The 12,607-nt window shown below is 39.9% G+C and overlaps 1 protein-coding gene across 1 annotated transcript in view; it reads left to right on the forward strand.

The window, feature by feature from the left end:
- Window positions 1-3,398: 3,398 nt before the first annotated feature.
- SRP68 (signal recognition particle 68) overlaps window positions 3,399-12,607 on the forward strand; it is a 29,048-nt gene continuing 19,839 nt past the window's right edge. Inside the window, exons 1-7 of the mRNA XM_020813226.3 lie at window positions 3,399-3,627; window positions 5,077-5,143; window positions 6,593-6,706; window positions 8,680-8,875; window positions 10,807-10,889; window positions 11,180-11,289; window positions 12,454-12,536. Coding sequence (XP_020668885.3) covers window positions 3,438-3,627; window positions 5,077-5,143; window positions 6,593-6,706; window positions 8,680-8,875; window positions 10,807-10,889; window positions 11,180-11,289; window positions 12,454-12,536 — 843 coding nt within the window. The 5' untranslated portion in view covers window positions 3,399-3,437. The remainder of the gene's footprint in view (window positions 3,628-5,076; window positions 5,144-6,592; window positions 6,707-8,679; window positions 8,876-10,806; window positions 10,890-11,179; window positions 11,290-12,453; window positions 12,537-12,607) is intronic.

Raw genomic sequence — 12,607 nt, forward strand, 5'->3', positions numbered from 1 at the left:
ACCATTGGATTTACTTCAACCGACTCGTCCTTTATTTGAAGTACCGACAGCCCCACAAGCTGAACCCTCACATACACTCAGAAACCTCTTAGAGATCTATTTCAATTATTAAATTTCATTTATTTCAGGGCACCTTGGCCTCCTTGAGATCAGAACATGCTCCTTTTTTTCCAGTACAAGACGTGACCATCCAATCACTTCCAGGCTTTTTTTAAAGGACTCTCTTTTTTGCATAAAACTGGAACATGAAATGCAAAATTAAATAAACATATCATCCAGATCTGCATATGGGCCGAAGGTTAGGGCCCAGGACCCTACTTTGAGGGCTGAATTAGCCTGTAGGTTATTCTTTCTAACCCTTAGAATAAAATACACAGTTTCTGGTAAAATATATACAAACATCACTTATGGCAACTGTATATTAAGTAATAAGCAATATACATCCCACAAACTATATTGAGACCTCATCTATCCTTGCAGGAATTCTTACTGGTTTATTTTTCCTAGCTGAGATTGTATCACTGACTTAAAACAAATGTTAAGCATCATTGCTTGAATTCAACCGAGCCATTCTCTCAGCAAAACAGGAAAAATATAGATCTTCCCAGCTTCTTGTAGGCCTCCCACGGCTACCCCAAATTTGTTTCAGAGGATTGGGGAACCCTCCAGGCTAGACATGAGGGAGGTTCGTTCAAGAGACAACTGTAAGAAGGAAAGGACAAGGAAGTCTGATCATATGATATTAGAAGTAAGTCATTAGTTATGTTTGGCTATCACATTGAACTACAGTTTAGCAAGATAAGAACCAATCTATTTTCCTCTGAGATTAGCGTGCTTCACCTTCCACTGTCCAGCTTTTGCATAGCATAATTTTGGAAGGTTTTGGTTCCACCTTTTGTAAGCTGCAGTGATGTCCAGACCAACAAACTATGATTAAACATCAATGCAGCTAGTTTGAAATAATCCCTCTTCAAACCATCATGGCTTTGAAAACTGCTTTATTCAGTTATTAACTACTGCAGAAAAGCAAGTCAGCTTAGGAGTGGGTTAGTCTTGATGTCTTACTAAAATATAGTTCATCATGATGTCCGAATGCAGCCCTTGTATCTGAAAGACTAACAATGCAGTAATAGCTTTTGAAGACAACTATCTCCTCAGATTCACCGTTTAAGGAAAAAAGAGAAGAAATGAGTGGTTCAGGTTCAGCAGTAGGACGTTGATGGACAGACTCACAACTAGCTCAATACAAATGGGGGCAGGTTACCTGATCCTCAGTTTGTTCAGCTATCCAGAAGTTACACCCTTGCCTGCTCACTTCCCTTTTCCTTTGTACATCCTTTATTCTTTTCATTCTGAATTAGCAATTCAAATTAACAGTGCAGTTAATAGTCTATTTTCTGTATCCTCACTTGGTCATGAGGCTATGTGTAAATTATAATTAATAAATATTTGTCATCAAATCAATTATGACTTAAGGTGACCCTTTTCAGGATTTTCTAGGTAGGAAGTACTCAGAAGTGATTCACCATTCCTTTCTTCTGAGAGCATCCTGGGATTGTGCAGGTTGCCCAAGGCCACATAGGCTGGCTCTTCCATAAAAGCTCACACTGAAATGTAACAGTTTGTTATCTTGTGTCTTGCTTTGTACAAAGAAACAGTTGTGTTCCTTCATGGAAGTGTATGACACAACACCAAACACACTGTAGTGCTTTAAAGACTGTTGTATTTCGGTGTGCACAACTTCCTCGGTATCTATACATACTGGCTGAATGGCTCAGAGAATTAGGTACAGTATCTGGCTGCAGAGCCAGAGGTTGGGAGCTTGTATTCCCCGCTGTGGCTTCTGGGAAAACAGCCAGCCTGTGTGGCCTTGGGCAAACTACACAGTCCCAGGGAGCTCACAAAAGAAGAGAAGGATAAACCACTTCTGAGTAGTTTATACCTGGAAAACCTAACAACAGATACTACTGCTGCTACTACTACCCAGTTCCACCAGCCCACCATGAGTTTCCATGGCTAGAGGGGTATTCAGAACTCCCTCCCACTGGAGGCCAGGCAGGCCCCATCTTTGCAGTCCTTCCCCAAGCAGGCAAAGTCCCTTCTCTTGAGGCAAGAGAATAACTCTTGTGGAGTTATTAAATGGATGGTTGTGCGTTACTGTTTTGAATGTGTTTTGTTTACTGTATTTTAGTGTGGCATTTGTTTCATCCTTCAGTATTTGTATACAGTACTCACTGTTTTTAACTTTATTGTATTTCAATGATATAAGCTGTGTTGGATCCTTTTTAAGGAGAAAGGTGGGGTAAAAATATATTAAATAAATACAAATAAACATTTGAATCCAGATTCCCCCGAGTCCTAGCCCATCACTTAATCCATTACCCCACACTAGGAAAAAGTAACGAACGGCTTCCCATTTACTGACACACATTCGTCCAGCTGCCTGCATTTTTAACTCTCCTTATGTGGGGAACTGTCAATGGGGACTGATAGCACTTACCCTTGCAAATTTATCATTGCACCACGGAGAAACATCCGCCAAACAGCACAAGCCATTTAATAAAGTAGAATCCTCGCTGGATTCGTAGGGATCCTCTGAGGTACAAGTGGTTAAATATATCCATTTTTATTTTGCTACAGAGGATGGTGCCAGGGGCAGAATTACTAAATCCCATGTTCCACAACAGTCCCCCAGAACAACGAATGGCGTATTTTCTGTTTCCAGTTCGCGTGCCTTCAGCTGAACGCAACAGGCAGAAATCCAACAGGAGCAGAGTTTTCTAACACAGAAATGCACTGAGAGAGAACAATACCGTTAAATAAATACACCAGAGGTGGCTTTGCCAAACCTGGCATACTTTCTGCAGCACATTTCCACGGAAGATGAAGGCTCTCTCTTAGCTCCGTAATGCCGCACCTGAACAGGCACCCCATACCTGTTTAGAAAACCTGAAGAGGGTCATCAAAAGTCAGAATTGATTTGAGGGCACAGGAATATTATGAGCAGAGCCGGGAGGGGCCCTCGGGATCATCGAGTCCAGCCCCTTGGCAGGGAGGCACAGCCTCTGGCTACCCGGCCAGAGAGAGCGATCCAGCACTTTATTATTAAGACTGCTTCCTCAGAAATGCCCTATTGGTATGCACACGGAAAAAAAAAACCTAACTAGAACTCTGGCAATCACCATTTCCTTTGCCCAAATACGCAGGGAAGGGTATTGAGAGGCAGGGGCGGACCGCTCCGTCAACCAGCTGGCGAGTGCAGAGACCAACGAGACGAAGGCGCCCACCTTCCTTGAGCGCCTCCCTTTCAAAAGCCGAGCTCGCCGCCGCCTTTCCTTCCGGCTGACTCAGCGGCCATGGCTTCTGCGCATGGCCATTTGGGCCACGCCCCTTTCCCATCCCGTGAGGCTCCGCGCCGCAAGCGGAACTGGAGCAAGATGGCGGCGGAGCGGCAGGTGGCCGGTGGCGGCGGCGTAGGAGGAGGAGGAGGAGGGGGTAGCACAAGCGGCGGCCGCGGAGGAGGTGGGGGCTCTGGCGGCAGTGGCGGTTCCGCAGCGGGCCTCGAGGAGAATAAGGAGAATGAAAAGCCGAAGTCGGGCGACCTTGGGGATAGCCTGGGCCTGGAGAGTATCCTGCTGGCCAAGTAACGGGGGCTGGGACTGGTAATGGGGACGTGTCACTTCAGCTAAGGAGCGAGTGCTCCATGTTGCCCCGGCCTCCTCGCCTGAGGAAAGCCGACCCCCCCTCTCCCGACTGCCTTCCCATCCCTTTCCCAAACTGCCCCCCCCCCCTCTCCGGGACTTGGGTTGTGGTTGCTGGCCTTTGGCTGAAATCCAGGCAGAAGGAAACAAGATCACAAAGGCGGTGCTCGTGGTTTTAAGAAGGGTTGGGTGAGCGTGAAGGATCAAGCCCTACTCTTAGAAGTGGAGGTTAACAAACATCGGGGTGGGACCGTTTTTGTCGATGTGAGATGGAATAGAAACCTAATTCTGGGTTTTGCGATTTAGATAACATGAGTTGTCTTAACTCCACCTGGATTTGCATTAGACTGCTCTGGCAAGAAAATGTAGTCATGTCTGTACATGAAAAAAGAATGTCAAAATGCAAACCCTTTGTGCAATTTATAGACACACGTTTTAAGCTGGAAACAAGATTTCTGCTTAAAGATTGCATGGCAAGGAGTGGGGCCCTGAGTCTTTTATGTTATCAGATGTATTTTTATAGCAGTTTTTCCATGTTGAGTGTATACACACTTCTATTATAATAAGATCATTGAAACTGATAAAGAGCTAATGAAATACTGATTTACACTTTCAGGCATGACATAGCAGTCATCCTATTGCATGTGCTGGATAGTAATTACATCATTACAATAAAAAGATGCAGTGACATGTATTTGTAGTGTTTGGCTATGACTTCTGAGTTTCTTGATAAAATAAAATATTACACTTGGTGTTATCAATTTACATAGCACTGTATCTGGACATGAAAGTGTATCCCAGCCACAACAACACAGAGACAAAGATGTCTTAGGAACTCCATGTCCTGTGCTGGTGGCAGTTCATCATAGAAAAGTGAAATTGGAAGGCGCCTACAAGGCCATCAAGTCCAACTCCCTGCTCAATGCAGAAATAAAATCAAAGCATATCTGCCAGGTGCTTATCTAAGTTTTACCTGAATGCCTCCAGTGTTGGAGCACTCACCAACTCCCAAGGTAACTGGTTCCACTGTTGTACTATTCTAACAGGAAGTTTTTCCTGATATAGTGAGTGAAGGAAACAATAAGGACATCTACAGCTGTATGTCAGGCAGAAACAAAACAAAATTGAAAAATAAAGACAAAATGTTGTGACTCCTTAAAGACTAGTTGCTATATTTTAATGTGAATGTTCTTGGACACAATTTTGTCTGGTTTTAGGAATATGAACTTTTACATGTGTGGGGTGAAAATGTCTGCCACTCAATCAAGTTTTGCTATAACCACTTTCATGTTTTCTGTTGAAGTAACAAATGCATTATAACTATAATAGCATATTTCTAAGAAACTTTCCAAAATTTCCATAACAAGTTCTTTAGTTCTTCAGATTGTTAAGGAATCACAGCAGCAGCATGGATTACGGCACGGTGATTTTCAGAGATACAGGTTAGTATGCAAAGAGCAATCCATGGAAGTTATTGGTAGACCATAATTTCCTTGGCTTTTGCTAGTGTCACTAAATCTGTATACATGTTGTTTGTTTCAGCTGTCAGAAAAGATCAGCTTTAGAGAAAATCTGCAAAGACATTCTGCCTAACTAGATTTTTTGCCTAATACAGTTAATTCCAGTTCGGATAGACCAATTTGATAATTGGTATTTTGGTATGTTAGCACTTCAGTATGTCATATTCAGTGGGTCTACTCTAAATAAGGCTACCAGTTGGATTTACCTCTTTGCATCAAATTTATTTCTTTTGTTTAACTGTCTTTTGGTTTGTTTCCTGTATTTTAAGAATATACTAACACTAATATAATATGTTAATTATACACAAATGCAAGTTTTGATGCACGATATATTTTGATGTTGAGGGCTACACAGAATAATTTAATGAAAACCAATTGTTTAGGAACGCGCATTAGGGCAAGTATGTAAATCTGGTACTAATGGCGTTATTTGTTTGGCTAATTGGGATACCATGGAAGAAAGTAACAAAAGAGAATAATTGCAGGTATTATTGTAGGTATCATGAGATTTGACAACTGGCATACTCTAGGTTCAGCACTGTAAAGCACTCAGTCCAAAACCTAGGAACACTCTTCTCCTTATAAGAAGATAGTCTTGTGGCTTGGGCATCCCAGGTCCCAGAATTATTTCCATTGGCCAGAAAAGGGCTGCAACCTACATAATCCATAGTATGAACTGGCTTATATGACCCTCAGAATTCAGCAGATACACCTACCGTGTTTCCCCAAAAATAAGACAGGGTCTTATATTAATTTTTACTCTAAAAACGCATTGGGGCTTGTTTTCATGGGATGTTTTGTTTTTTTCATATATACCAATCTACATTTATTCAAATACAGTCATGTCATCTTCTGATTGCTACACAATGGTGGAGGGTGGGGTTTCACTTAACTGGGGCTTATTTTTGGGTTAGGGCTTATATTACGAGCATCCTAAAAATCATACTAGGGCTTATTTTCAGGTTAGGTCTTATTTTCAGGGAAACAGGGTATTCATTCATATAATTCTAATATGGTTTCATTCAGTGGTACAATCTCAATTTCATTGGTGGCTTATTTTTCCAGATTTTCAATGTTTCTTATTTCACTACTATCTTCCACTCTTAAGAACAGATGACAAATCAACTTTTTGATCAAACATATAATTAGTATTACATTGCCAATTTTTTTCTTGTCTTTCTCTTTGGCCATGTCTTAAATTTAGTGCTTTTTTCAGATTTCTCAAATATTCTTTGTTGTATCTTTTTTATATAGCACAGGTATGATACTGTTGGTCCGTTTGATGTCATTAACAATACAGAGAAGTAAAACAGAAGGAAAGTTTTGTTGTGGATCAGAATTAACAGTTTTTATGATTCTCCTTCACTCCAGGGGGTACTGCTCCCGCCGCTTAAGAAGGCTCAGAAAAACCCTCAACTTCAAGATGGGAAATAGGCATAAGTTCACTGGGAAGAAAGTAACAGAAGAGCTGTTATCTGACAACAGGTATTAGGAGGTGCTATTTGTTTCATATGCTGTTAAGTCATTTCTGACATATGGTGATCCTAAGAGGATTTTCAAGCTATGTGAGGTGTTCAAGGAGTGATTTACCATTGCCACCACTGCCAGCCTCTTAGTATCCATTGCCATGCTGTGATTTGAGCCCAGTTCTTCTGAGTTTTAATCCATCATTGTATCCACTATACCAGCCATTCTCAACAGGGGCCATATGTCCTCTGGTGGGCCCTGGCTTATTTGAAGGGAGCCACAGACTGGAAACAGTTTTTTTACACACCACCTTGTAAGGTTCATTATGTGATTTAGACCAGTGGTTCTTAACCTTGGGTTACTCAGGTGTTTTTGTACTGCAACTCCCAGAAACCCCAGCCAACACAGCTGGTGGTGAAGGCTTCTGGGAGTTGCAGTCCAAAAACACCTGAGTAACCCAAGGTTAAGAACCACTGATTTAGACAATCCTGATTCAGCCTGTATTTCTTTCATGTTGTGTTTATAGCCATGGCCAAAGAAAGTTGAGAATGGTTGCACTATACCATGGTGGCTGTCAGGAGGTTCAGTAGCTATGTTGAATGTGGGACACACTGCAGATTAGATCAAACATGCCTGGCTAAATGCAAAGTTCAACGATCTAGCCATGTTGGACAGAAACATGAGTGAGCCTGAAGTCACCACCAAATCATGGAGCTACAAAGGAATTAGGGCTGAATCTGGCCCCTCTTCAAAACCCAAATTCAGCTGAATTCACTTTGTTTCCCATCTTGAAAGGTAGAGGCAAGATGTGAGTGGAGGCATGGGGTTTGGCTTCTGCACTTGGCAGGAACATTAAGCTCAGACTACATTGAAGGCAGAGGTAGAGGAGACCAATGTGCTCTGCTTATTTGTTCCACCTTGTAGAAGGAGGTGGAAGTGCATGAGTTTTCCTCTGTATCTGATAGGAAATCAGGCTATTCATTAGATGTAGGGACAGAACACAAGAAAACAAAAGAGTTAAAAGCCTTGAATAGTGCTAAAATATGTGATATATTAATAAAATAGTAAAACACCAGTTTATCAATCCTTGTTTAAATTTTTCACTGAAAAACTGGCAGTAATGAAGGAAGACACATTTCATAGAAAAACCGTTCTTGAAAGCCTGTACAACCACTTTGAAAATAGCATATCAATAAATTGATTTTTTTTAAAAAATGTGATGCATTTAGGAGAATTGTGTGCATCATGAAGAGAAAGAGATCAAATAAAATTTTTTGCTTAGTCAATAAAATGGTTCTGGTCAGTTGAGCACGAAAGTATAAAAATACCTTGCTATACATTTGGTTTTGCTCTGTAAAAGCACCATAACATATCCCTGTTGGGCCTCTTTGTATGTGACTTATTTTAATTTGTATGTAAAAGTAAAGAACAGCCACCTGCTATGTAGAAAATCTGGGTTAACAGTGGGCTTTCACATTACAGGGAATATAGGGACCAAATGAATTGATTCTGTGTGTCTTGAGGTGATACAGAAGCCGCAGTGAAATTGTGCAAGGACTTGTGCTGATCCTTGAAATATGTAGAGTGTAGGAAGCTGAAAATAGCAAGTGTAGCCACTTCGTTAAGAGGCTCGAATCACCTCCAGGTTTAGCAGTTTATACCTGTCTTACCCACAGTGAAGCTGTGGGATAGATGACTAAAATTTTATTGATGCACAATTACATTACCAGAATTCTGTCATATCAGCAGAGAAGGTAGTTTGTTAAATACAGGTACAATTGTTATTTACAAAATCAGGTTTTGATGTAGAGTTTGAATAGTTCCAACAAAGTATATAGACAAGATGCTTGATTAGGGCTTTAAAAGTCTAGAAACAAATACATTTCCTCTAGTTTCATGGGAATTGTTCTGTGGTGAAGTAAAAGAAGAAAGTTAGTTTGCAAACCATCTTTATATTAATAGTTTTGCTCCTTATCTATCTTGCACTGTAGATACTTGCTCTTGATTCTCATGGACGCTGAGAGAGCCTGGAGCTATGCTATGCAGCTTAAGCAGGAAGCAAACACTGAACCTCGCAAACGATTTCACTTGTTGTCTCGACTGCGCAAAGCAGTAAAACATGCAGAGGAGTTGGAGCGCCTGTGTGAAAGCAATCGAGTGGATGCCAAGACCAAGCTAGAAGCTCAGGTTATTAGCTTTCAGAACTCTTATATGCCAGCAGCTTTACTTCATTTTTCTTATTGAATGTTTGAGTCTGAACTATAAATAATATTAAACCTCTTGTAGATACTAGTTCAGGGGTGTGCAATATATATGTGGTTGATCTGTAGTTACAGAACAGACTTTTTAAAAATCAGAGGCGTGCAGTTTGAGCCAGAAAATTAATCAAGGTCTGGTAAAGAAATTAGAACACAGAATAGGTAACAGTAGACTCTGGTTTAGTAAGATCTGATTGAGTTTGACCTAGAGAAAATTTCAGGGTAGCCTATATGTTTGTTCTTAAGTCGCTGTTGTCTCTTGTACTCCTCTGGGCATGAAGGTAAAGATAATATGTATATAGGCATATAATGCATACACCTATTCTTATTTTTATGTACATTGATTTATACAATGATGGAGGATGGTTTAGAAATGTCAGGCCTTACCATATAGCAGACCAGGCAACTAGCACATACTAAGCTTGATCAAGGGTTTTATTTTAATGATGAGAGTGTGTCTGTGTTATGAAGGTGCTTCAGCCTTCTGGAGCAAATTTTCAGGACATGTAGAGGACTAGGGGTGCACAGAAGTTGCTTCCTTCCATGTTCACTCAGCAGAAGAGCTGTGCTGAATCAGAAGCCGCCTGATGGAGGGAATCTTTCAGTCTATGGGAAGCTTATGGTGAATTCAACATCTTGTCCAACATGGTTTCACTTAGTATCCTAAAGAGAATAGTTGTGCAGTTTTGCATATACCAGGAATGATGTCATCATCAACAAGAGATTGCTGCTGGCTAGATCTCCTTTTTTAGTTTAGGGGTATGTGCAGTATTGTCTCATTGCACCTGAATCATTTGCAACCCACCCCCAAAAGATGTATTTTCATTAGCAGTAATCTACTGTTAATGGTGACACATTGTGCAGGTGGAGCTGTGCAACAGAATACTGGCCTTTATTGAAGGATCCATGTATACCAAAGAATCCTACTAAGAGAAATGAACTAGTGTAATTGAGAATAGGCAGCTTATATTTTATGGAAGATGGATCTTCAGTTTTTAGAAATTCTGAGCTCCCATTTGAGACAAAGTATGTTTTGTGGAGTACAGAAGAAAAACACAAGAAGAATAAAATAATAGTTTTCCTGAATCGGAAAAGATTGTGGGTTTATTATCTGGATTTTGGTTAGATTAAAACCTCACTAGTCCAGTGTGAGGTCTCTAGGAAGCCCACAACATTAGGTGGCAACTTTTATTGTCTATCTTCCCAGAAAATCAAATGAGTTTACATGCAGGATATGGTATGGATAATTATCCCACTTTTTCCCTAGCCTCAGTTCATCAGACTACTTTCAGTTTGCTTTTATCAATCTCAGCTTACTATAATTGATGAAAATATTCTTTATACATTTGTCCAGTTTAGAAAAACATCTAAACTAGAATCTTTTTATACTGATTTGTGAACCATAAGAATCAGGCAGAGCTGATCGGCTGATTTTTCTGTTAGCCAGTTAGAATATTTCTGTTTCACAAGTTCCTCCACTTTCTTGAATGTTATTCTTGGTGGTATTGTGGTCTAGCACAAAACACTTGTCCAGCATCACAAACTCTGGTGGTGTATCTTCACTCATACATACACATGCACACACTGGGCACTCTGAATGTCTTTTCTATGGGCTTCTGAATGCTTTCTTAGCACTTGAAACATGAATTTAAAATCTGTGCAGTGTATCCGGTTGTATATATGTATTATTGTATTTGATGGCATTTGTGCATGTTAAGGAACTTGTAGTTGAATGGGCAGATGATGAAAAAGAATGAAGTTTGAGGAGTCTCCCGTTTTCTCCTAGTTACGTTTTTGATGTTCATAGTTGTAGAAACTGTGCTGTTGCACTGACTAATATACAGGCCACCCCTTTTGTAGGCATACACAGCTTACCTCACAGGTATGCTCCGCTTTGAGCACCAAGAATGGAAAGCAGCAATGGAGGCTTTTAACAAGTGCAAGTGAGTTTGGTTTTTATTTTATCTCTTTTAATATTCCATCAAATCTTCTGTGGTACAGTGCTAGTTATACCTATAATGCGTAGTTCTTGTATGTGTTTGGGTACAGATTTACGCTCCTGATAAATTTTAAGTCCAAACAAATTGTTCTGCTGTTAAGCAATATGATTAAAATTAAAAATGATTTTATAAAAGTTGCTCTGCACTGCAACAGTAATTCTGAAACAAAGAAATCGGCACAGCAGACTGGGCTGTAAAATACTAAATATCAAGCCTTAATCTTTTTGTTCCAGAACCATATATGAAAAGCTAGCTAGTGCTTTTACAGACGAGCAGGCAATATTGTATAATCAACGAGTGGAAGAGATCTCTCCAAATATTCGTTATTGTGCTTACAATATTGGTAAGTAAATCAAGAGGGGGATAATCTTTAAAGAACTCTGGAAATACATGCTAGTTAGATCTATATAAAAAACTAGTAGAGTAATGGATATACATAGTGGCTCTGCATGTTTCATTATCTAGAACCTTCCTCAACTTGGTATTTTGATTTAAAGCAGCTCTTGCTGTTGGAGGACAGGATCCAGTAATAGACTTCATGTGATTGAACAGCAGACTCCAACAGAACAGAGAAATGATCTGTCTCTAGAGTGCCCCCAAATAAAGTTTTAGGGACTAGAAGCCTTGCTAGAAAAGGACAATAAGAAAAGGAAGAAATTCTTCCTTTCATTGTTGGGCTTAGTCTGTCCTTGCCAAAAATAACTTAGAAATACGGAAGAGAATTCTAAATTTAACCTGAGAAAATGAGAGTGTACGTATGCCTTTAATCATGAAGTAGTCAATGTTTTATGTCAGTGTTTACTGTCCACTACTATTCCCTGGTTATACTACAGTATTACCAGCAAACCCCTGCCCTTTCTCCTTCACTTTTATGATTGTGGGGGAAAATACATTTGGACAAAACCCAATCATTTCAGTAAAGTTCAGTAGCACATTGTCACCTGTAGTTTTTCCTAGATTATTATTTTTTAAAAAGAAAATGACTTAATGTTTTCACATAGGGCAAATTCTTAAACCTTTTCCTTTAGGTATCTTTTTGTAGAAATAGCAATATATTTTCCCATACAGAGGGAAGCTGAAACAGCTTTCAGTGAGAAAGGGCAGGAGGACCTGTCCTTTCATAGATAGCACTGATTATCTTTTAACTGAAAGTACAATGTGCAACTTTACTCCAAGACTGTACATGTCTTTTGAATACATTGTTTGGCTATCCGTTCCCTCAGTGCACCCCTTTGATTTTGTTGTGGGTTGCAAATTGGAACCACAGACCCATTTTTCTTAGCCCTTTATTCCACCTGCAAATTGGCTTGTGTTCTTTAGGCATCATTAAGGCAAGTATTTCCTGAGGTGCATAAATATTCAGAATACAAATTATCGTGCTCTTAATAGTGTTACATTTCTTTCGGAATCAAGAGGTGCTATTTCAAAGCTAAGATTGGATTATCATTATGTGATGAGCTCTGAAAGTAGATCAGACGCTAGCTCAATTTTGCCATTTGTTTCTTAGGTGACCAGTCTGCTATTAATGAGCTAATGCAAATGAGGCTGAGATCTGGGGGCACTGAAGGGCTTCTTGCAGAGAAACTGGAGGTGATTAATTGTTTGCTTTTATTAATTGAAAGAAGTATTGCTGGCTGTATTCTATTTGTTTACTTTGATTC

Source organism: Pogona vitticeps, chromosome 2 (genome assembly GCF_051106095.1).
Source record: "Pogona vitticeps strain Pit_001003342236 chromosome 2, PviZW2.1, whole genome shotgun sequence".
Taxonomy (NCBI): domain Eukaryota; kingdom Metazoa; phylum Chordata; class Lepidosauria; order Squamata; family Agamidae; genus Pogona; species Pogona vitticeps.